The sequence below is a fragment of the Hipposideros armiger genome, unplaced genomic scaffold (genome assembly GCF_001890085.2).
Source record: "Hipposideros armiger isolate ML-2016 unplaced genomic scaffold, ASM189008v1 scaffold_1608, whole genome shotgun sequence".
Taxonomy (NCBI): domain Eukaryota; kingdom Metazoa; phylum Chordata; class Mammalia; order Chiroptera; family Hipposideridae; genus Hipposideros; species Hipposideros armiger.
In genome coordinates, this window is record NW_017732958.1 from 46,517 (window position 1) to 73,477 (window position 26,961).

General features: G+C 36.7%; 2 protein-coding genes across 2 annotated transcripts in view; both read right to left on the reverse strand.

The window, feature by feature from the left end:
- Window positions 1-538: 538 nt before the first annotated feature.
- On the reverse strand, window positions 539-2,154 carry LOC109377893 (putative germ cell-less protein-like 1-like). The gene has a single exon (XM_019634365.1). The coding sequence runs from the start codon at window positions 2,152-2,154 to the stop codon at window positions 658-660; it is 1,497 nt and encodes a 498-aa protein (XP_019489910.1). The 3' UTR covers window positions 539-657.
- Window positions 2,155-15,303: 13,149 nt separating this feature from the next.
- FAAH2 (fatty acid amide hydrolase 2) overlaps window positions 15,304-26,961 on the reverse strand; it is a 69,383-nt gene continuing 57,725 nt past the window's right edge. The window contains exons 10-11 of the mRNA XM_019634363.1: window positions 26,183-26,377; window positions 15,304-15,734 (exon numbers count right to left, since the gene is read on the reverse strand). Coding sequence (XP_019489908.1) covers window positions 15,559-15,734; window positions 26,183-26,377 — 371 coding nt within the window. The 3' untranslated portion in view covers window positions 15,304-15,558. The remainder of the gene's footprint in view (window positions 15,735-26,182; window positions 26,378-26,961) is intronic.

A 26,961-nucleotide genomic window follows, 5' to 3' on the forward strand; every position in this document is an offset into this window, starting at 1 on the left:
ATATTTCCACTCTTTAAGTGTGGGAAATATAGTATTTTCCAGATAAATAGTCAGCAATATGAGTTCTCCAAACCATAGAGAAAATGGGCCATGTGGCAGATGAATTATAAAATAACACTAAATTATATAATATGTAATGTTATAAAACCTGACATCATTTGTCTGGCTATTTAAAACCATATTGTAGAGTCCAAAAGAGTCCCTAGTATCAGGCTTTACCTGATAATTGACTCTCCCCTATAATAGTTCACAAATAAAGCCACATTTGCAAAATAATTTCAGCACAGAAGAGAATTGTTTATTTTGTCTCAATATTAGTTAGGGTAAAATTTATGTAACCAGTTAGTTAATTTCGGTTCCTTGGAAATACAGTCTCTCATTTCCATTTGGAGCTTGACTGTTGATGATAAATGACAAGGAAGAGATGCCAGCATAATTATTTGGTTTCACAGATATTTTCTTGGAATTAAACTTTTTCTTCATGAAGATATAGAAATAAAATGAAGATAAAAAGCAGTTATTTACCATAGTTTTCACATTTGAAAGATTTTCATTTCTGTTCTTAGTCATCTGTATTATGTTTAACAGTAGGGCTATTAAATGAAATGAAACATGAGAAGTTTTCAAAATGCTGATATATCCTAATTGACAAGATGATCAGTTTCCTGGATTTTCTGATGATATAAACAGGAAGTTACAGAAGACATATAACGGGAAACTCAGAGCTAAGCCATCCAACTTCATTACCATTTGTTCTTCATCCTTTGCAAATGTAAGGATTTTATAACCAGTTGTTTTGCTGAAACTTACTTTCCCACTCGAATCAAAACATACCAAAGTTAATCTGAATGCAATATTTCTTTGAGATTGTGAACTGTCACATGAATAATTGTAAGTACTTTGCTTGAAAATTATATAGTGGCTGGTGAAGATAACATGCAAGGGAAAACCAAAGTTGTAACCTGACCACTTCCAGCAGTATTCACCATTCTTGGCAATCTTTCTACCACACCTCATGCTGTATTCTTCAAGTTCTGTTTCATTAATGACTTGGGGCCCAGTTTTCCTGGACTGTTGTGTTCTAAGCAAGGCAAACCATTGTTGTTTATAAACATCTGATAACCATTCTGACGGTATTAGAGTATCTTGCTCAATAACTCTTGTGGAGGCCAGGTCACAGATCATATGCTGAAACCTTAATTTTTTAAATACTGATTGAAATGTTATACCTTGTTTGGTTTCAAGGAAGGCAGTGTCACCAGCACTTTCTCTATGCCTGGAAAACCAGTTGTTTGCATGAATTAAAAGCTGTTCTGTTGAGCCTTCCCAAGCTGGGTTAAGACGAAGGAACATCCATTTTTTCAGTGTGGTGTATACATCTATTTCCTTTTGCATTACGAATAAATTAGATGAAGAAATGAGCAGATTCATGAGCTCTACACTGAGATCTTTATAAAGTTCAACACTTGGATGTGTCATCAAATTGTGGAGAAGCCATTCAAAGCAGCCTGTCTTTACAGAATCTAATGCATAGGTTTCTGCTGCTGCATAATAGCTACATACAGTTTTCACATTAATCATTTTCTTCATGGTCTCATCACACTGCCGAATTAAATCCCCTACTTGAAGCAGGCGTGCTGTTGCCAAAACTCGTGGAACTTGAAGGGGCTCGCTTAAGACATATTCATCCCTGTACAAGGAGCCTAATACAAAGTGCAGGGATTCTGCATCTATATTCGGGTCATTAATGTCCAGGTCAATAATATCTTTGTGAGATTCTTTCCAAGAACCTCTAAACATAGTAGCAAAGTAGCGTGACTGACACAAAAACATTTTGTGTAAACACCATAATTTCCCCAGAGCACGGATTTTAATGTCACTGGTTTCCGCATTCAAAAATAAAGTTTGGTAAGCATGCTCAGATGTAATCTTTACTTTTTTACCGTGGCTTGTGCTGACGACTTGTAGATACTCTTCCTGATCTCGAGACATGCTGCTGCTGTTCTCAGACTCTTGGCCCAGGGAGTGCCTGCTGCTCTGCCTGCGTTTTCGGCTGCCAGATGCATAACTGGGGCCTGCCTGGGGTTCTGGCTCACGCGGTTCAGCTATTTCTGATTCCGTGTGTCTCAGGATCCGACTGCCCAAGGATCCCATAGATGAAGGTTCTCAGAGCCCAGAAAGAAGACTATTTCGGAGACTTTGTTGTCATGGCATTGCCATGTCCTAGGCCCTAGTTGTCTGCCTAGGCCCTAGTCTCACTGGGACCCTTTGGCACACTCCAAACGTCACAGAAGCTCTGGTGCGGGGCCCCTCCCCCTTTCTCCAGCCTTTCATTGAGCCTGGCCCCGCCTCCAGGTTTTCCTTGAGAATGTTTTTGTACAAGGGAAATGACTGAGCCAAAGGCTTTCTGATCAGTATTAAAGATTGTACATATTCACACTCCGAATGCCAAAGTATGAGAGAACTCAACTGTCAGCAGTATTGAATATAGCCATTTATCTACAACTTTTAGCAATTTAAAAAGGTGAACAGTAGTGTCTCATTTGGCCTTTGATTACTAGAGGGGGGAGAGATTTCAAAAATGTTCTGGTAAACTATGTCTTCATATTTTTTGCTGATTTCTGAAAGGTTTACCTATATTTTCTTCTTATTGATTGCTAAAAGCTTCTAATAAGGTGAAACTATTTAATGCCTATTACATATATTTTTACATGTTGTATAATAACTATTTTCATTTACAATTTAATTTTTATGGGATTCTTTGCTGTAAAGAAGTTTTCATCATTAAGAAGCCAAATCAGATTTTCCAAATATGGGTTTTGTTCTATATTTCCTTACTGAACATCTGTGGTGTTATTTCGTCTTTTTTCACATCTAAATATTAAAGTTTAATGCATTTGTAAATTCTCAGACCCACAATTTGAAGTGACAAAAGCATTATACAAAAGAGTACGTACGTTTTAAGACAAATTTTTACAAATAGAAAAATACACATATATGTAAATACATGCATAGAGAAAGTAATAGACAAGATTCTGCCATAGGTCATCTTTGGATGTTGGTATTATGGGTATTAGTTAGAACTAAGGCCAGGCAGCCAGTACCCTGGGGCCAATAAACAGTAAGTGATTGGACTTCTCCATCCTTCTTAGCTGCAGTTCGTGTGTCTTGCTTTTTCTTCATCCAGTACAGTATCATTTCCCTCTTCACAAAGCCAGACAATTCCTCTCACTTCCAAGGAATAGGAGTAATGTGCATGGAAAAAGACAATGAAATGTCCAAGATTATTTTTACAGAATTATTTTTGTCTGTTTTATTCACTGTCAGAATCTCAGCAACTAGAACAGTGTCTACTAGATGCTTACTAAATATTTGTGGAATCAGTGAACATATAGCTTGCCCCAACTATTGAATGAATACGATTGGTTTAGATATATTTTCCATTTATAAACCTGAGACAGTTTTATGCCCTGCTTATAGGAAGCATAGTTCTTGATTTACAAAATGATTAAAGCCTTTTTAGTCTCTGAGCATCTTCAAAACTGTCTTTAATAGGTTCCCTTTCACCTGGGATACACTGCATGTATCCTACAGTTGCATGCCAGTTGCCTCTGTAAATTTCTTAATTCTGTATCTATCAATATATAGGAGTACTCAGAGGCAAGTTACTTCTTTGTCTACAAATTTGCATTATTCACTCCTTTGGTTGCTCTTGGCCATCTCTGTTTTCTGTCCCTCTGATTTTGGCTGCACCTAACTAGCCTTCTTTAGAATTAGGACTGCCTTTCTGATTTATAATGGTAGCTGAAAAGGATAGTCTATGAAAAGAGGAAAGAACCTACTACCCTCAGTCTTACAGTGGCTGTGTTATCCACAGGGTTGGCATTGCCCTTAGCTCATAGCAGCAACACAGGTGACTGTCTTGTTACCCCACTGGAAAGTCATCCCTTTTTGTAATAATTCTGGCCTCAGGTCTTCTCCTACAATCTGTACCCACAAAGGTTTACACTGTGGTACGGTTTACTATCTGTGAAAGAGGAATTGAAAGAGAGGAGCAATCTGTGAAAAGTGGGGTAGTGAGAGAAGCTTTGAAAAGGAGGTAGAACTTGTATAAGGGCTTGCATAAACACATTGTCAGCAACATAACTAGGTAAAACAAAACGTTTATTCTAAAGTTTTCTTTGTTTTAGAGATTTCTGGTTGATTTTGATATCTGACCATTTACCCACTTGTTTTTCCCTCCCCATACTTTAATTTCTACTGTTATGTCTTAAACTCATCAATAAAGAGTGAACCCATGAAACACTAGGCCTCACATGCTCAACTCCAATAACAGTAGTGTCCCAGGCCTGTGTTCTCTCTCTCTCTCTCTCTCTCTCTCTCTCTCTCTCTCTCTCTCTCGTCTCATTTATGGCCTCATTGTATGGCCCCAAGCATGCCGTGTACCCTCCAGCACCTGCAAGTAATAAACCTTGATTTTTTTTCAGTTCCCTGATGGTTATTACTGAGAGCATCTTACAATCATAATAAGAACCACAAGGGCCAGTTCAGCCACAACATTGGTTCAAAAAGGGGAAATTATATGTAGTGCACACTGTGGGCTTAGGTGAGTGCCCCAGGCATTTCTAGTGGATAGCATTATCATCTGAGACTGGCACAAAACAATTGGTGTGGTCAGCAGGATTGCATGATTTCCCGTGCAATTAACTGAGGGGAATGATCTGTAGCTGCAACTGTCTTACTAACACCATTTGGAAAGGGATCAACATTTGCTGGAGGTTCATCTCCCTGCTACGTACTTTTCCATATTGCCACTGTCCTGTTGTAAGTGGTAACCATTCCAAATTTCACTGCTGCCATAATAATTCAACAATCTCTATGTATCTTTTGATCTCATCTCTTATTTATTCTTTGACCCACTCACTGTTTAGTAGCATGTTGTTTGATCTCTACATCTTTGTGGTTTTCCCTGCTTTCTTTTTGCAGTTGATTTCCAATGTCATAGCACTGCGGTCAAAGAATATACTTGGTATGATTTCAATTTTCTTAAATTTGTTGAGGCTAATTTTGTGTCCCAACATATGGTCTGTCCTTGTGAAAGTTCCATGTGCTATAGAAAATAATGCATATTCTACTGTTCTGGTATGAAAAGCTTTGTAAATATTGATTATGTTCATTTGGTCTAATGTGTCATTTAAGGCCGATATTTTCTTATTGATTCTCTGTTTGGATGATATATTCATTGCTGTCAATGGGATATTTAGGTTCCCTACTATAATTGTATTTTTGTCAGTTTCTCCCATTAGTTCTATTAGTAGTCACTTTATATATTTTGGTGCTCTCAGGTTGGGTGCATATATAACGATAAGTGTTATGTGTTCTTGATGTATTGTCCCCTTTATCATTATAAAATGTCCATCTTTGTCTCTTGTTACCCTTTTTAATCTTAAAATCTATTTTGTCAGATATAGGTACAGCTACACCCACTTTCTGTGGATGACATTTGCTTGGAGTAACATTTCCTACTCCTTCACGTTGAGGCTATTATTTGTCCATGCAACTGAGACATGTCTCCTGAAGGCAGCATTTGATAGGGTTTTGGTTTTTTATCCATCCCACTACTCTGTGCCTTTTAATTGGTGAGTTCAGTCCATTTACATTTACAGTGATTTATTAATATATGAGGATATCCAATAGCCATTTTATCTTTTGTTTTCTGGTAGCTCTGTCTCTCCATTGTTTCTTTTCCCGTGTGTGTCTTGTTTTAGTTTGGTGGTATTCTGTAATTTTTTCCCTCCATTTCCTCTTTATTATGTTATGTGTCTCAGTTCTAGATTTTTTTGTAGCTACCATTAGGTTTACGCTAAAGAAATTTTTATATATACAGTAATTCTTTTTCTTCTGATTGCATCTTATCTCCAATCATCTGTGCAAGTTCAGTCCTTTCCCCTCCTTTTTTATGTTTTTGTTGTCATAAATTGTCCTTTTTTTATGCTGTGTTTGTTTGCAAATTGCAGTAGCTCGTCTTCTTTTTAAATTTTATTACCTCCTTTAATCTTTATGTTATATTTAAGTGTTTAATACTCTATCCTGAACAAGAGTTGCAATTTCCTGCTTCTGTCTGTCTGTTAATCATCTTACTCATATTTTTGTATTCCTTCATCTTTTTGTTTCAGGTATAAGAGCGCCCATCAGTATTTCTTGTAATGCAGGTCTTGTGGTGGTAAATTCCCTCAGCTTCTGCATGTCTGGAAAAACTTTTATTTCTCCTTTACATCTAAAGGATAACTTTGCTGGATATATTATTGTTGGCTGGTTATTTTTCTCTTACAATAATTTGAATATTTGATTCCACTCTCTCCTGTCTTGAAGGGTTTCTGCTGAAAAATCCAATGGTATCCTAATGGTGTTTCCTTTATAGGTTACCAAGTTCTCTTCCCTGGTTATACTGAGAACTCTTTTTTTGTCGTTAATTTTTGACAGTTTTAATATAATGTGCCTTGGAGAAGATCTTTTTGGATTGACATAAGTGGTGTTCTGTTACCTTCTCATCTTCAGGGATCCAGTTCTTCCCATAGGTTTGGGAAGTTCACTTTGATTATTTGTTTGAAAAGGCTCTCTGTTCCCTTCTTCCACTCTTCTGGTATACCCATTATTCCTTTTTTTTCTGTTTTAAAGATTTTATTGGGGAATCGGGGAAGGGGAACAGACAAGTTGCTGTCCTTTTGTTCTTCAGTCTAGTTGTGGAGGACGTTGCTTCACTGGCCCAAGTTGGCACCATCATTGCGCTCTTCCCGGGTGAGGCACATCAGTCGTGGATGGCCGCTCACTGCAGCTGCTGGCCGCTCACGCTGGCTGCTGGCTACACACGGTAGCCCATGGCAACCCACTGCCACAGGGGCTGCAGCCTACGCCGTCGCCGGTGACTCACGGCAGCCCAGCTCCAGGTCGAGCTGTTGTTCAGCATCTTAGCTGTGGAGGGCAGTGTCACTGGCCCTCATATGTGGGATCCGAACCAGGGCCCTCTGGCGTCCCAAGCCAGTTCTTAACCATCGCGCCACTCGGCCGGCTCTTGTTAGTTTTATATTGGACATTTTTACATAGGGATAAGAAACACCTGCTATTTTAATTACAAATATTTTCTGACTATTAGCATTTCAATGTTATTAATGCCATTAAGACATAGAAGGCCATACAAGACATATAAGAACTTAATATATGAGAAAAGTTGTGTATAGGCTGTCCATTCTGTTATGTAGAGTGGACCATCCTGCCCTGCCCATACCCAATAAAAACATGACACAAAAATCTATTAGTATTTTTAATATAATGGCATTTAACCCCTGGAGTTAAAAAAAATATGTCTACAACATGATTTACAATTAAATAGGACATTCTTAATATATTTCATAAAGGCACCCATTCATCTTTTTCAGTTTATTCATAGGTATTCTGCTTTTCTTGCTACTGTGAATAGGATGAATTATCTTTTGGCTTTGGTCTAAAGGGATACTTTTTATATTGGGTTATTTCTTGTATCCAGACACTTCGTTAAACTTAAAGTTTTTCTATTGATTTACTTCCCATTTGTGGAATGCAATTACATTTTCTTCAAATTACATGTGGCTGCATATTGTTATTAAACCAGTGACACAATGTTTATTTATTATAGCTTTAAGACACATTTAAAAGGTAATTGGAGCACTATACCCCTTCTTTTTAAAAAAATGATTACTCTTCTTTTTGAAAAAATGAAAAACACACACCCACATGTACAGACACACATATGCCATATATACTAAAATAAACAACCCCACCTACATAAAAGCAGCATACAACAACAAAGGAAATAAGTGAAGATGTTAATAATTATTAGTTTGAATGATGGGTGATTTATTAATCTGTTCACTTACACTTTTAATATATTTTACTAACCTCCCTGTAATAAAGTGTATGACTCCATTTTCAGATGCATAAATGACAACAGCTTAAATCTCACTCCTTCTTCTTGCCCTTCTGCCCCACAGCTGGGGAAATGAATAAGGAAACCTGGGGCTTCCTTTTGGGCCCCAGTGGAAGACTGACACTCTGCAAGGCCCTGCCCACTTGCAGGACTCCCCACCTAGCCCCACTCCGTAGCCACAATGCAAATCCCTAGCTAGTCTTCTTTCTTGCTCTCTCAAGTCATTTTTGGACCAGGCTGGGAGGTCCACACTGGGAAGCTTCTCCCAAGCCTCATTATGTGAGGCATAAACCTCTTCATACCCTTTTGTCCTGCATGAGGCATCATCAGTCTGTACAACTGCTATATCTAGGAAATACAAAAGGAAAAGTTTTGTTCAGCATGATTCTCTCTTAGGGGACAACTACAAATGATGTGAAAGAGGTTCTATTTCCTACTACCTGTTTTTGATCCTGAATAAAAAGTTTGTTCATTTAGAATATTAAAACTCAGTCTCCATCATGTTGTATTAGTAAAATATCAAGTCTTCCTTGCACTTTCTCATCAAGATTTAACCTCTGGTGGATGAATAGGAAATGGATTATTTGTTTCCTGTGTTACAGGGAATACAGTGTTCTGGTATCTCATAGCAGTAAACAAAGAAACAAACAAACAAAAAAACCCTGACTCATTTGGGGAGAGGAGGTAGGGATATAATCTTTAAGAAAATGACCCATAAATCGACACCTTAAGAATGAGTAGGAGTTAGGAAGATGAAGAGTCAAGAAAAAAATGCCTTACATGGAAGGAACAGATTTCCATAAGCTACTCCGCCATTCCGCAGAGGGTTTGCAAAACCAGCGTATGTCAATGGGATGAGCCAAAAGGTGGAAACTCAGAGAGACAAATTCCTAAAATTTGGTAAAATTCTACTTTTATGTATTTCTTTGGTTTTGAGAAGATTGGTGGCTCTACAGTTGCTATTTTTAATTTTTTTCAGTTACAGTTGACATTCAATATTATTTTTATTAGTTTCAGATGTACAGCATAATGGTTAGACATTTATATAATTTATGCAGCGATCCCCCTGATTAGTCTAGTACCCACCTGGCACTATACATAGTTGTTGCAACTATATTACTGACTATATTCCCTATGCTGTACTTTACATCCCGTGACTATTTTGTAACTACCAATTTGTACTTCTTATCCCTTCCCTCTTTTCACCCTCAGCCCCCTCCCATGTGGCAACCATCAGTTTGTTCTCTGTATCTATGAGTCTGTTTCTGTTTTGTTTGTTTATTTACTTTGTTCTTTAGATTCCACATCTAAATGAAATAAGTCAGACTGAGACAGATGAATACCATATGGTCTCACTTATATGTGGAATCCAGTTGCTATTTGTATATTAAAGACTTTTAAAGTTGTACTTGAGGATGGACAAGAGAGGTAAGCAAGAAGTTAACTTTCTTGACTGCAGTAAGTCATTGTGGTATTTCATAGTGTGCTGATGAAATATGAATTATAGATAACTTTTACTTCTGGTCCACGTGAAGATGCTTTGTAAGTGTATGAACCTCTTTTTAAGGAAAAAAAGCTTATAAGGTGACTCAGAAAAGACTGTAAAATTTTGTGAAAATACAAAAATTTATTTTTATAAAATCTAGACCTTTAGATATTCAAAGCCATTATCCAGGCAATGATATTATTGTGTTACTGAATCTTCTATATGTAAAATTACTGCTATATGTATATGAATCAATCTGATGGACAATAGAGTTATACCATGTCCAGGCAAAACCCCATTTATCTCAAACACTGAAAACATGTATTATGACAAAAGTCACAATGCAGCACATTTTTAACATTCTGTGTTAAGTAGACTAATATTAACATGAGCACTATTATATTAACACTAATATTAACATAGGCAGTTTCCACAGGAATATGGAAATTAAAGATGAAAATAATCACCAAATTTAAGCCCATTATATTTAAGGGGAATAGAATGAGATCTAATTTAGCTCTCCTGAATAATAACTGTTGAGCTCAACTAACATATCATATGAAAGAGTACTATACTGTGATTTTGGGGAAAGTAGAGATGATTCAGGCATGTACTCAAAAAGCTCGCAATCCTGTATTTAAGACATGTAGACAAACTCAATCATACCTTCTTTATTATCAACTGTGAACTAGGTTATTTACAGTTGTCATTTCTAAAGAACCATGAGACATCAGGAAACAAGCTATGATGGGGTATTGAACTCAACTGTAATAATAAATAGTGAAGCTGGGAATCACGCCCAGGTTTACCTGACTCCAAAACCAATTCTCTCTCTATTCATTCTTATAATGCTTCACTTATGTTATAGTTGCTGAGCTGAGGATGTCATTCCTGATGACACAGACATCCTCCTTCCAGATGGAAAATTCAGGCAACCCACAGGAGGATCACATCAAGGTAAAGTCCTAGGATGCTTTGGATAAGACCTCAGAAGAGATATGCTGAAACCATCAGGCCTGGGGTCTACTGTCATGACTTATTGCCTGAATCAAAAAGTTGTAGGGATTGGGGATGACTGGTTAGCTCAGTTGGTTAGAGCATGGTGCTGATAACACTAAGGTTGCCGGTTCGATCCCCGCATGGGCCACTGTGAGCTGCGCCCTCCCTTAAAGAGTTAACTATGCCATTGTAGCATGAAAGCAATGTGTAAACAATGACCATGGCTGTTCCCCAATAAAATAAAACAAAAGAAAAGAAGTTGTAGGGATCAGCTTATGAGGCCCTTTACAGTGAAGACAAATTCAAATATTAGTTTTAAGTGCAAGGAAGATGAATTTCCCCATACCTTTTAAGCGGGTCAAATCCTCAGAGTGACCAGCCCCTCCAAAACAGTCGATATCCTGGGAAATGGGGCATGAACGTCTTTCCTCTGAGCCCTGCACCATGGGAAGAGCATTCACTTCTAGGGTCCACCTTCTGAGAGGTGCCAAGAAAATACAAAGAGACTTCCAGCAATAAATATCTCTTTGGAAATTGTCTCTTGATCGAGTGTCTTAAGTTCAGCAGATGTGAAGAATTTAGAAGCTAGTAAGGAAGAGGAAAGTGTTTTCTTTGTCTTCCAGTTATATTAAGATATAATTGACATAAACACTGAATAAGTTTAAGGTATACAGAGTGACTATATATATATATATATATATATATATATATATATATGAACATTACAGTAAGTTTAGTTAACTTTAATCATCTCATTCAGTTTTTTCCCTTGTGATGCGAACTTTTAGGATTTACTTTTAGCAAATGCCTTTTTTCTCATTTTATTTTTTAAAAAATTGTTATTAAATGAATTGGGTTGACATTAGTTAGTAAAATTATATATGTTTCAGGTGTACAGTTCTGTAATATGTGATCTATATATTACATTGTGTGCTCACCACCCAGAGTCAGTTATCCTTCCATCATCATACATTTGATCCCCTTTACCCTCATCTACCACCCCTCCTTCCTCCTTAACATACACCTACATTTCTTTGAAACTCTTTCAATCAAGAGGTAGGATCTGTTTTGCCTTTCCTTGAATTTTGGCAATTTTGCAACTGCTTTGAATCTGCTACAGTGTCACACCCATGCAGCAACCCCCTCACCTGCATTGGCTCTAAGCTCCTCTCTTAAGAATAGTGACATTCTGTTACATAATTATAGTGCAATTATAAAATTCAGAAATTTTCACAATGATACATTATCTGATACATGCATAAAGACCATATTCATATTTTGCCAAGTGTCTTAATGCTGTTCTTTGCAGCAACTTTATTTTTCCAATCCAAGACCACACATTGCATTGAGTTGCATTTTTTAGTCACCTTTAATCTGGAAAAATTTCTCAGTCTTTGGGCCCTTTATTTTATAAAATAAAAATGTCCATAAATTTGGTTTTGGCTGATGCTTTCTTATGATTAGATCCAAGTGATGCATTTTTTAGAAGTTACATCACAGGAGTAATGATATATCCTTCTTGGTGCATTTCACCGGAAGACATGTGATATTAATTTCTTATTATTGTTCATGTTAATTTTGATCATTTGATGGAGATGTCTACCATATATCGCCACATAAATTCAATATCCCCCACTCTTTTATATTATTATTAGTTTCAGGTGTACAAAACAATGTAACAGTTATACATTTTACCCCTCAGAAAGTGATAACCCCCTCCCCCAATCTATTGCCCCTCTGACATCGTATATATCTATTACAATTCCATTGACTCTATTCCCTATGCTATACTCCATATCTTGTGACTATATATATATTATATAATTAATTATATTATATATATATTTATAAACACACACATATATATAATATATACATATATATAATATATATATACATATATATATATATAATTATAGTTGACATTCAATATTATTCAGCTTCAGGTGTACAGTGCAGTGGTCAAGCATCTACACCGTCCCTGAAGTGGTCTCTTTAACAACTCGTGCCAATCTGACACCCTACAAAATATTCACAGCACTATTAATTATATTCTGCAAACTGTCTTTCATATCCTGTGGCAGTATTGTAGTTACCAATTTATGCTGTCTAATCCCTTCCCCTTCTCCCTCATCCCGACCCCCCTTTCATCTAGCAACCATCAGTTTTTCCTTTATATCTCTGGGACTATTTCTGTTTACTTTGCTCATGTATTCAGTTCTTTAGATTCCACATATAAGTGAGATCATATAGCATTTGTCTTTCTCCAACTGATTTATTTCACTTAGCATAACGTTCTCTAGGTCCATCCATATCATTGCAAATGGTACGGTTTTATTCTTCTTTATAGCAGAGTAATACTCCTTTGTATAAATTTACCACAGTTTCTTAATCCAGTCATCTACCGATGGGCATTTTGGTTGTTTCCAAGCCTTGGCTATTGCAAATAGTGCTGCAATAAACATAGGGGTGCATACATTTTTTTGAATTAGCGTCTGGGGTTTCTCTGGATAGATACCTAAGAGTGGAATTGCTGGGTCATAAGGTAGTTCCATTTCCTGTTTTTTGAGATACCTCCAATACTGATTTCCATAATGGCTGCACCAATCTGCAATCCCACCAACAGTGCACCAGGGTTCCCTTTTCTCCACAACCTCGCCAGCACTTGTTGTTTGTTGGTTTATTGATGATTGACATTCTGACAGGAGTGAGGTGGTATCTCATTGTGGTTTTCATTTGCATTTCTCTAATGATTAGTGACGTTGAGCACTTTTTTATATGTCTGTTGTCCATCTGTATGTCCTCTTTAGAGAAATGTCTCTTCATATCCTCTGCCCATTTTTTTCATTGAGTTGTTTTTTTTGGTGTTGATTTGAATGACTGTTTTATAAATTTTGGATATTAACCCCTTATCAGATACAACATTGGCAAATATCTTCTTTCATTTAGTAGGCTGCCTTTTTGTTTTGTTGATGGTTTCCTTTGCTGTGAAAAAACTTTTAAGTTTGATGTAATCCCAAATGTTTATTTTTTCTTTTAAAAATATTACTCAGGGTAATGTCTGCAAATTAACTCCCTATATTTTCTTCTAGGAGTTTTATGGTCTCAGGTCTTATATTTAAGTCTTTAATCCATTTTGAATTTATTCTCATATATGGCATAAGGAGGTGGTTCAGTTTCATTTTTTTGCATGTGTCAGTCCAGTTTCCCCAGCACCATTTATTAAATAGACTATCTTTACCCCAATGTAAATTCTTGCTTCCATTGTCATAGATCAAATGACCATATATGAATGGATTTATTTCTGGGCTCTATAATCTGTCCCATTGATCTGTGTCTGTTTTTATGCCAGTGCCATGCTGTTTTGATTACTATAGCCTTGTAGTATGATTTGATGTCGGGTAGCGTGATACCTCCAACTTTGTTCTTATTTCTCATGATTGCTGTGGCTTGAGTACAGGTCTTTTATTTCTTTGGTTAAATTTATTCCTAGGTATTTTATTGTTTTTGAAGCAATTGTAAATGGGATTGATTCCTTGATTTCTTCTTCTGATAGTTTATTATTGGTGTATACAAATGCAACTGATTTCTGAATATTCATTTTGTATCCTGCTACTTTACTAAATTCATTTATCGGTTCTAATAGTTTTCTGGTGGAATCTTTGGGGTTTTCTCTATATAGTATCATGTCATCTGCATATAATGACAGATTTACCTCACCCCACTCTTAATAATTAATAAGTAATAGGTTGAGAGATATTTCAAGACTGAAACAACTTTTTAGTTCCCCAACAACTGTTCTCCAACTTTTAACGAATGATTTTAGCATCCATTGATGAGTCATGTCTGAATTCAGTGTTATTTTGATAGATGCAAGATGATGACTTTCTAAATTGTCATGTATTTCCAACCCTACATTATTTTATTGTTATATATAATATTTTTACATATTGTCATATATTTTCTTTGTTTTTATATATTTTAACTTTGTATATATTTATAAAATATATTATAAACATATATAACTATCTATAACTATTGTTTGATGTATTGTTTATTGTTTTATATATATATATATATATATATATATATATATATATATACAAAAAAAAAACCCCAAACATTAGAAAGTCATAATTTTGCAACCATTAAAATATACATTCCCTATATCTATTGCCATATCTGTACATCTATATCTGCTTTTCCTTACCTTCACTCGCATTTTAGTTGTAACGCATCACTGTCATTTGTTTTGCTATTCCAATTGCCCTGTTTGGTCAGTGAGAACATCTTTAAAACGTTCCTGTGTCCTTCTGATATATTCTCCTTCAGTTCCTAACTTCCTGGCACAAAAACCTGTTCCAGGCTCATCTTACAGTTTCTCTTTCTCAGTCCTGGAATTAACTTTTCATCCAAGAAGCCCTCGTCATTTTTATTGGAAAAAGGTATTTAGAAAGGAAGGTCTAGGTGTTATTTGTGATTATTTGTACTAAGGTGGCATTGCTTCTAGACCCTATTAGTAGTCAGAACTATGAAATATAATTTTTCTGATGATATTGGAGTTTTTCTTGTTGCAGTCTCATCCATTTGCATACTCCTTTCCAGCTCCTCACTGTTCATACGTACACTTCTATGAACCCACCATGTAGTTTTCATGCCTTGCCTTTGTCACTACAGCTCCTTCTAAGTGGAATTCCCTTACTTCATGGCCTGCCTGGCAACCTGGCAAACACATAACTGTCTTTCAATTCTCACTTTAAGCATCACCTTCTCTGTGAAGTTGCTTATGATCCCCTAATTAAAACTGAATATTCCCTTCTCTGATCTCCGTGTTGTACTTAAAACAGACACATCACAGCATACAGAAAACTTTATTGCACTTAATTCATTTACATGACCGTCTTCTTCAGTACACTGATGGGAGGAATTAAATATTACCATTTTATTAAAGTGATCAGTTAGTAAAGGAAAGAAGACTGGAAACCATAACTGAACAAGTTAACAATTCTGCGGTTGTTTTTACTCTACTTGCCTGCTGGTGCTTGATCTCACCCAACCTACAGAAAGACACACACACACACACATACACATACACCTTGAGAAGGTCTTACTAAAACTTTCCAGGACAGACCCAACCCCCAAAACTTTTCTCCAAGTACTGGGCCACAGCCAGGGTCAGGTGATCATTGAAGGGTCCAGCAACAACCTGAATACCTAGAGGAAGTCCTTTGTCATTCAGACCCAGTGGGCACTGGGTTACAGGCAAACCCAGGGCATTGAAGATACCTGAATGAAACAAACAAACAAAAAATGTGAGAAATAAAGACCTGTTCCTGAAAACTTATTTTCTCCCCTCATTTGTACAATAATGATAATAATAATAATAGTTACAAGCATATAGCTACAGTTTACTATTGGCTGAGGACTCATCTAGGGACTTGATTTGTACTAAATATTTAAATTATTGCAACAAACCCATGAGACAGAAACTATTCATTTTTCCTCTTATACAGATGAAAGAACTGAAGAACAGAAGTTAGGTAACATATCCACAATTACTGGGCTAGTAAAAGCTGAAATCCGGATCTCAATGCAGAAAGTGTGAGTGAGAGCTAGAGCTGTTTTCCAGTATGCTACTTCTAACTTGTCCTCTGCAGCATTTTCAGAAAAATTAGAGTAAATGTTAATACGGGGTAATATGTTCTTGCATTATTGATTTTCTTTTTACTTATGAACATCAGTAATCTAATATTGTGCTGGTCTAGATTTGTAAATTGTAATTCTTTACCTTATTCATGCTTTATAAAACTTCACTGCAGTATAATTTATACAAAATAAGATTTCCTGTTTTAAATGTATGAATTAATGATAGCAAATTTACAGAATTGTGCAACCATCCCCACAATTTATGTTTAGAACATTTTCATCATCCAAAAAGAAAAGTCCATAAAAACTTGCAGTTATTCTCCATTCCTGTATTTCTCAATCCCCTAGAAACCACTAATCTATTTATTATCTCTGTGGATTGACTATTCTGAACATTTCTTATAAATGGAATGCTATGATAGGTAGTCTTTTTTTGTTTCAGGCCATCTTCTTCTTAGCATATTGTTTCCAAGGTTTATCCTAGTTGTTCTTTTTATTGCCTAAGAGTGTATCTACTGAATGGATATACAAAATTTGGATTATATATTCACCAGTTAATGAACAGCTGGGTTAACACCTTTTGTCTATTATTAATTATGCTGTAGTAAGCATTCGTGCACAAGTCTTTGTATGAACATATTTTTGTTTTTATTGATTCTATATCTAGGAGTGAAGTTGCTGGGTCATATGGTAAATTAACATTTAACCTTTCAATGCAAATGCCCAACCATTTCCCAAAAAGGCTGCAACACGTTTGCAACATTCTCACCAGCAATGCATGAGGGTTCTAATTTCTCCACATGTTTGTTAACATTTTTATTATTTCTTTATTGTGAAATACACATTTTAAAAAATTAGTTTCAGCTGTACAACACAGTGCAATAGTTATACTTTTTACCCCTCGAAGTGACAATCCCCCTCTCCCAATCCGCCGCCCCACTCCCCCCATATCATACATATCTATTACAATTCCCTTGACTCCACTTCCACACTATACTCCACATCCCATGACTATATATAACATTTCTTTTATTATAGCTCTTCTAGTGGGTGTGCAGATATCTCACTATGGTTTTAAATATGCGTTTCCTTAATAGCTAATGATGTTGAGCATGTTTTCATGCACTTATAGGTCATTTGAATGTCTTCTTTGGAAATATGTTTATTGAAATCCATTGTCCATTTTTAAATTGAGGTTTAGTCTTAATATTGAGTTGCAAGAGTTCTTCAGGTACTTGGACTATAAATCACTTAGTGGATACATAATTTGCAAATAATTTCTCCCAGACTGTGCTCTTTTTTATTTTCTTGAAGGTATCTTTTGAAGAGAAAAGTGTTTAATTTTGAGGAAGTTCAATTTAACATTGTTTTCTTGTACTGCCTATACTGCTGATGCTGAATCCAAGAAATCCTTGCCAAACCCAGGGTCGCAAAGATTTACTCTTATATTTTCTTCTAAATTTATTATAGTTTTAGCTTTTACATTTAGGTTTGTGATCCACTTTTAATTTTTGTATATGGTATGCGATATGGGTCTGATTTCATTCTTTTGCATGTAGACATCCAGTTATCACAGCACCATTTATTGAAAAGCCGGTTATTTCCCCATGAAATTGTCTTTGAACCTTTGTGAGAAATCAATTAAACCAAAATGTAGGGACTTTATTATGTGCTATGAATAGTATTCCACTGAATATATATATATTCTCCTCATACCATTACCACAATGATTGATTACTGTAGCTTTGCTAATTGAGAAGTGTATGTACTCCAACTTTTTTCTTCATTTTCAAGATTGTTTTGGCAAATCCTGGTCCTTTGGATTTCCATATGAACTTTAGGATCAGCTAGTCAACTTTGCAAACAACAACAAAACAGGTGGAATTTTGATAAGGATTGTATTGACCCTGTAGACAAATTTTGGGAGTTGTGCCATTTTAATGATATTAACTTCTCCCATCCATGTTCATGAGGTGTATTTCCATTTTTCTAGGACTTCATTAATTTATTTCAGTAATATTTTCATTTTATGAGTCTTATACTACTTTTGTTAAATTTATTCTTAATTATGTTACCATTTTGATGTTATTGTGAATGACACTGTTTCTTAATTTCTTCTTTGCTAGTATACAAAAATACAATTGATTTGTATATATTGACCTTGTGTCCTATGACCTTGCTGAATTATTTATCAGTTTTAGGATCCTAAATTTCCTTAGGATTTTGTAAATACTAATCATGTATTTTGTGAATAAAGACAATTTTACTTGCTCTTTAAAAATCTGGATGCCTTTTATTTCTTTTTCCTTGGTTAAATGCACTTACTAGAACCTCCAGTACAATGTTGAATACACATGGTAAAAGTACAAATCGTTGTCTTGTTTCAGATCTTAGGGGGAAAAATATTTCACTAATAAATATGAAGTTAGCTGTGGGATTTGTATAGATTCCCTATCTTGAGGAAGTTCCTTCTGTCCCTAGCTTGTTGAGAGTTTTTACCCTGAGTGGATGTTGAGTGTGTCCAATGCTTTCTTTTGCACCTATTGTGCTGATAATGTATTTTATGCCCTTTATTCTATTAATATATTGTATTACATTAAATGATGTTTGGATGTTAAAACATCACATTCCTAAAATAAACATCACTTGTTAATGGTGTATAATGTTTCCTATCCTGCTGAATTAGGTCTGCTAATATTTTTTGAGTATTTGTTAATTTCATGAGGGATATTGATTTATAGCTTTCTTTTCTTGTGATGTCTTTTTTTTATTAAAATTTTTTTTTTACTATTTTGTGATATATCACTATTGTTTTATTATCTATGGGCCTCTTTTCTTTCCTTTTTGCCCCCTTTACTCTCTTCTACCACCCTCCCTCCTCCTTACCCTCTGGTAATCACTAAACTGTTGTCTGTGTTCTTCTGATGCCTTTATCTGGCTTTGGTATCACAGTTACTGGCCTCACAAAATAAATTAATGAGTGAATAAACAAACAAATATAGAAATAAAGTTGCCTTATTACTGATCTCATAGATTAAATTTGAAAACGTTCCCTCCTTTTTTTTCTAAAAAAATTGTGAAATATTGGCATTAAGGCTGGCTTTCTATAAGGTACTCCTAGGTCAAGAAAATTTAGTGATAAACCAATAAATGGTAAGAGATTGTTCTTAAATTCCCTGAGGCAGTAAATCCTCTACGTTTTGTTATGGATCTAGGTATGATTTTGGAAATGCTTTCAAAGTTTGTGGAATTTAAAGATCTACCCCACATTTTAGTCAGGGATTAATGGCCTCTCTTGAGTATTTCTCCTGAGATGTTTCCTTAGCAAGTTAAGGTTTTCCCATGCATACAGCCTTCCTGACCATAAGTCATGGGCCCTCTTTTGCTGTCTGTCTGTCTGTTTCCCTGGTCTCTGTTACATTTCTGGCTACTCTGATGTTTGTTTAGGCACAATTAGTATTATAGATATTTTAGCATTCACTGATTTATTGTAACTGGAATATTCCATGTTTTTCACCATGTAAAATTAGCCCTCTCAGGCAGCGCTGCAGTATTGGCAGTACTTTTGTCCTGCCATGACCTTGTTTAGAACTTCAAAATATAGTGCCTGGATGATGGAAGATGTGGGATCTCACAGCCTTTCCTACCTGCCCACAATAGAACTTTTGCAACATGGGCCTGGGAAGGATGGGAGTTGTCAGTCTTTGGGTTCTGCCCTGCCTATCAAGAATGGCATGTTTGCACCTCAGAGCTGCAGCTGAGGAGGTAAGGATGGGAACAGTCTCCAGATTAAATGCCATAGATGCCAACTGTTCTTATAAAGAATCTGTAGATTATCTTGAACAAATGCTTCTCAAGTTGTATTATGCCCATTGATAAAATTTCAAAGTTGGAATGCTTTTATTTGATCATTTTGACCAGCTTTTTGCTACTTTTTTTTTTGAGAGAGAGAGAGAGGATTTTCCCAGTTCCTCAAACAGCCAGTTGGGAAAGTCCATTCAATTTATATTTGTTTATATTTCAACAATACAGTCATTGAAAATTGCATAGCTGAATAAGATAGGCACAAACTGCAACCTTCATATAGCCTACAATATAGGAGGGTTATAGAGAATCTATGCTCAGAATACGTGAAAGTTTCATCTTGTGTGCTTAGCTTGCCAATTAGTAAAGTTACCAAGTCCACTGTATTGAAATATTATGAGGCCACATTTTTTTTACGAGGAAAAGAATGTCATGATCAATCATCAATGGCTGTCATGAGTATAAAGGAGCCCTTGATTTGATGTACTATGCTTTTGCCAAAACCAATATATGAAATCTTGAGATTTATGCTGATGCCAGATGCTATGGAGGTCACAGAATCTCTGGGAAGAGTCCCTGGTACCAAAAGCAGTGGTTTTGCCACATGAGATCTTAAAAATGCTGACTGCCCAATGCTGCTCATCTCAGGATATAAATGACCCTAGAGATATATTCGTATAGACACCTAAACTAAATTGGGGTAAGCCAGTAGAAGGACACTTTTGTAAGCTATTTCCTCCCATCTCTCCTGGGAATCACCTCTCCCAGTATGGCATGTAGGGGTTGTGATAAGTGTGGTATAGCTGAAGTGGGAGAGAACTGTAAACAACTCTATTGAGATAAGATATAAATTGTAACATCGCTAATCCTATGTTACCATAGTATACAATAAGGATAACAAAATATTCTAAGATTCTGTAGACTAGGTTATTCTCTTTCATTATTGTCCTATTCCAATGACAACATACAAAGAACAGTAGATATGGGTACTGTTTCAGGACAGATAGCATGGTACGTGTTTGTTACAGATTCTAGCATGCCTCTCCATGATCTGCTTACCTCTCCAAACTCATGCCCATCCTCCAATCCCTCCATTAACCATTCATACTCTGTAGACAGTGTAATGTTTATACTCCCCTATCCTCAAGGTTCCTGATGTACCTTTTCTGTACCATTTCTCATGGGGTTCCTACTTCCTGGATTATTGTCCCGCTTCCACTGCTCCCTTTACCTGGGTATTCCCTAATCTTCCCTCAGGACTCAGGTCAGGTGTCAATTCCTCTTGAAAGTCTTCCTTTGCCATTGTGTTGCTGCCTTCTATTGGAAACCCCTGGTTATATTTGTTTGTATTTCTTACTAGCTAGGTGTTGAATGTGTCAGAATCACCTCTGTAACTCCAGTGCACATAGTCTGGCCACAGTAAGTGTTTAATAAATATTTTCTCATTGTAGAGTGTCAATGAAATATAATAGTAAAAGGTGCTACCATGTACTGAGTACCAAGTGGGGCAGAAGAACAGGGAAGTAGGGTTAAGTGTAAGGGGATTTCGAGCCAGACAGACCTGTGTTCGAATTCCTATCCCCTTTACTTCAGAGCTGAAGAGTACTGTTTCCTCCTCTGTGTAGTGAATTAACTCACAAAACTCTGGAGTGGGGGCACCTGGGTTCAATTCTCATTTGCAAAACCACCTTAGCTATGTGCCTTTGGAAATGTGTCTGAAGTTCTTTGTGCTTGAATTCCTTCATCTATGAAATGATGATAATAATAGTTTCTCCTTTTCAGAACTGCCATGAGGATAAAATTAGACAAGGCCTATAAAACCCTTAGAACAATGCCTCATGCAGATAAAGCAAGGGGAAAATAAATAGCAATTGTTATGAAGTAAAACAGAGATATTAATATTATCTACATTAAAGTTACTACAAACATATATACGTGTTCAATAAATAGTATATTATCACTATTATTAATACTTGTAAAGCACTTTATATACATTCTCACATTTAATCCTTCCAGCCATCCTGCAAAGCACATGCAGCATCCTCGTGTTTGCCATAAGAAAATGGAGGTGCAGAAATTAAATATTATTGAATTTACCCATCTTGTAAGTCTGAGACAAATATAAAAATCTTATGCTTGAGTAGAAACTACGAAGAGTTTTGCTTGGTAGGGAAAATAAAAACACAGCTAAAACCTCAAGCTATTGTATTTGGCATCCTACAATTCTATGTCGTTGACAGAAGGCCTCCCAAACCCAGTAAATTTTCAGCTTCAGTAGAGAGAATAACATCAAAACAAGCCTAAGTATTACTGACCCAAGCATACAGTGGAGATCACACTGGGTTTGAAGTCAGATAAAATAGTTGGGTTCCAGTCCTGACTCTGACACTTAAGTCTCTCTGTTTCTCCATCTTTTACACAAGGATAACTGTACCTGCTATGAAGGATTTTGGGGAGCCTTAAATGAGATCATGTGTAGCATTTCTAGCTCATAGTATCTGGCACATAATAGATATTTGATAAATGGTGCAATTATTTATCATGGATCTTGTATCCATACCACCTGGTATATCACCCAGCTCACAATGGACATTCTGTAAACGTGTTTAGAATTGAACTAGAGGAAAAAAATTCTAAAATGTGGCAAACTTCAATCGGAGGAAACTCCCTCCAAAAGCTGCAACTTTTTGTTCTACCTGAAAATTAAATGCAATAGCCTAGGAGATAGTGAATTTCACATTCCTGGGGTGTCTAAGCAAAAATGAATGAACACTGCATGAACACATTACAGAAGAGAATTTAAACAACATATAGGTAGTGATTTCTAATGTATAACCTAGGCATTCAGTGTACAATGGATAGGATGTAAAAGTTGCAGAAAAGCTTATAGGCAGAATAGTTTGAGGCTAGTTTTGTACAAAATCATCCTTGGTTTCAGCTTAGTGAATAACTCTTGAATGGTATTATATTGCTTCATGAGCTGAGACTGATAAAACCTTTAGAAGGTAGATTAGGTTTTTAAGGAAACTATTGTTAGGATATAGGAAGAGTTCTGGAACAAAAATTAGGAAACAAGAGTGCGATTTTTGGTGTGAAAATTGATATTTGGGAGTCATCAGGCAGGTCTCTATGACTCAGGGTCCTTAACTACAGAATAGGATTCAACTTGTATTTATTCTTAGAAGGTTTGAATCACATGGTATGCTTCGAACAGCCCCAGGGCAGAGATATAGTAAATTATGAAAACACTTTGTAGGACTGTGGTGTGTATTACTAAGGAAGAGTTCCTTCTGAGCTGGAATCCCTTAGTGGAACAGATTTCTGTATGAATACAAATAATCTTTAGAGAGACAGCTGGTTCTGCTGTGCCTCACCAGTAAAACACACGCCTCAGAAATCCCTGTCTTTTCTTAGGGCTGGGAGCAAGTGTTTGGGCAAGCAAGTGGGGTTTGCTATCTGCTTCTGTAAGGTCCCGTGGGATGTACTGATTCTCTTACATCTGTAACATCACGAATGTACATGAGAGTCCAACAGACTGAGATAAATGGACTAAGCAAGGCCAGCTCTCCTGAGCGTCATTGTTGATGAGGAGGACAATGAGATTAAATAGGCAAGGCCATTTGTACTATCAAGAGTAGAACGTTTCTGGGACTCCTGCCTATTGAGGCTGTTGGCAGAAGCAGACATCAAAGAGAGGAATATAGGGGGCCGGCCAAGTGGCACCTTGGTTAAGAGCTGGCTTGGGATGCCAGAGGGCCCCGGTTCGGATCCCACATAGGAGGTCCAGTGACACTGCCCTCCACAGCTAAGATGCTGAACAACAGCTCAACCTGGAGCTGGGCTGCCGTGAGTCACCGGCGACGGCGTAGGCTGCAGCCCCTGTGGCAGTGGGTTGCCATGGGCTACCGTGTGTAGCCAGCAGCCAGCGTGAGTGGCCAGCAGCTGCAGTGAGCGGCTGTCCAGAAGCCGGCAACTGATCTGCCTCGGCCTGGGAAGAGCGCAATGATGGTGCCAACTTGGGCCAGTGAAGCAACGTCCTCCACAACTAGACTGAAGAACAAAAGGACAGCAACTTGTCTGTTCCCCTTCCCCCAATTCCCCAGTGCTGTTCCCATCCCCCAATTCCCCAATTTAAAAAAATCTTTAAAAAAAAAAAAGAGAGGAATATAGGGAAGGCCAGTCTGTCCTTTTCTGTTCTTATGCTACTACACCTACACAGGAGTTCGAGCCATTGTCATGATTTCAGCTATCACCTATGACTGAATGACCTTCACGTCTATATCCGCTGACCTATGTTTCAGACCTATGTAACAAAATCCGTGTTTGACATCTCCATCAGAATGTCGCACAGAAACCTCAAACTAAAATACACACACACACACACACACACACACACACACACACACACACACACACAATGGAATACTATTCCGCCATAAGAAAAGATGAAATAGTGCCATTTGTGACAACATGGATGGATCTTGAAATGATTATGCTAAGCGAAATAAGTCAGACAGAAAAAGTTGAGAACCATATGATTTCACTGATATGTGGGATATAAAACTGAAAACAACAAAGAAACAAGACAAATGAAGAAACAAAACCTCACAGACACAGACAATAGTTTAGTGGTCACCAGAGGGTAAGGGGGGTGGGGGGGATGGTAGATGAGAATAAAAGGGGTCAAATAAATGGTGATGGAAGAACTGACTGGGTGGTGAACAGACAATGTGATATATAGATGATGTATTACAGAATTGTATGCCTGAAACCTATGTGACTTTACTAACAATTTTCACCCAAAAAAACTTTAACTAAAAAAAGCCTTGCAAAATAACCCCTTTTCTCAAGGAATGCAGTCTAGACAGAGAGTTAAGACACAACCATGAAAAGATCTCTAATAAAACAAGAAGAAACACTCTCAGAAACCAACGAAACAGTGATGTAGATGGAATGTAGAGGATCTCAAAAGATGGCTCTTTCGCTGTGGGCTGAGTATGGGCGTGGGCAGAACTGAGATATGAACTAGGTTTTCAAAGATGAGTTGGTCTTGGGCTAAAATTCAGGCTGAGTTGCTCTTTTTCATCAGAAGGAACATCAGGCTAGACTAATTTCTGATGTTAATAATTTATAATTAGTGAGCAAGCTACTAAATACCATATAAATGTTTATAAAATAAATAAAAAATAAAACCAAAGCAGAACAAAACGAAACAAAAAGCTGTAACTGGTAACTGCCTCTTTGGGTTCTCTCCTACAGACAATTATGTTTCCTGTCTTCAGAACTTGATGGAAACTGAGGCAGGGCAATTTAGGCAGAAACTTGTTTCAAAGATTCAAGGAATTGGAGGTGAGTGACCAAAGCCAAGAATTAGAGTAAAGATGAGTAAATGAAGGATAGAAACTATTATTTAATACCCTCTCCCCCTCAGCTTCCAAAACCCTTGTGCCAAGTACTTTACATGTATTATTTAATTTGACAGCAACAGTGCAAGGTATGGATTACCCTAGATGGAATTCCTAGATGAGGAGATAGGTTCAGAAACATTCAATGTCTTGTTCCAGATGCACGCGTAGAAACTAAGAGAGCCAAGTATTTAAACTCAAGTAAACCAATCTCCAAATATCAAGTTAAAGTGTACCACAGGTTTCTAGAGTACAAACGTATATTTGAAAAAGGCTTTTCTACCTTATCTCTAAGAGTAGTGTGGTTCTCTGGAAACCATAGAAACTGACCGAGTACATTTCCAAGGGCCTTTACACCTCACATAACCATGGTCCAGACACAGTTTCCAACCCAGTTGAAACTTAAACAAATTAATTGGATGGATAATAGAATGAATCAAATTCAGAAGGGATGATAGCTAAGGCAAATAAATGATCATCTTGGAGAATCATATTTGGTACTAGCATCTTTTGGGAAACCACACATCCTAGAAAAAAAGCTGACTTGATTTTACCATGCATCAGCATAACCAAGGCAGCCTTTGGATTCAGCGAGTTCACACTGTGTGACTGAGGACAGTCATGGAACTGCCCTGAAATTCAGTGCTGTAAAACGTGAATACTCATATCTACTTGCAGGGTTACTGGAGAGAATGCAGATATTAGCAAATTATCTTCCACATATGTCAACAGCAACTGTTTTCTGGAATTTGCTTTTAACTGCACATTTTTGGACATGCATGTATAAACCTTGTCCAACAGCAAAAGGAAATTATGGTTTCCTTGGAAAACATCTCCATTTCTTTAAGATTACAGACTGCAAGGAGTACAATTAGGTACCTGTATAAGCAAAGTTGAAAGGCCTTGTCAGAGGAACATGATGCTGGGGAGCCACTGTGGGATGGGAGGGATATAAGAAGACGCCATCGTCACCTAGCATCTCCACCAACTCTTTATGCAGGCTTTCTTCAATTGCCTTAAACTTTTTGAATTTCTCATTGTTATATTTGAGCTTTTCTTCCAAGAAGGCCAGTCCTATAGAATGATAACATACAGCAAGTTAAGGTAAGAAACTTTATTTTAAATCCTAGTGTTCTTTATATTATCGTTCCTTACTCAAGTAGTATATATTCATTCTAGAACATTGAGAAAGTATGACAATGATGAGAAAGAAACCTTATAACCTTGCCACCCATACATGAGCATTACTGACAACTAATGCTAACTCCTAGTCTTTTTTGATAATGCTGTATATAGAGTTGCTAGCTTCTCACACAAAATAGTATATCGTATGGATTTTTATGATTGTATAATATTTTAATTGTAGGAATGTACCATAGATTGATTGTCTTTCACTACGCCATGCTAGTTGGGCATATAAACTATTTCCAAAATTTAAATGCTGCAATAAGTATCTTCACGCATGTGATTCTTTTTTGAAGTCATGATGGAAATAGAGGTGGCTTGTAAAAAAATTATTAGCTTCGGGTGTACAAAACAACATAGTGATTAGGCATTTATATACCTCACAAAGTGATAACTCTAATAAGTCTATTACCCATCTGACACGCCACATAGTTATTACAATATTATTGACTATATTCCCTATGCTGTATTTT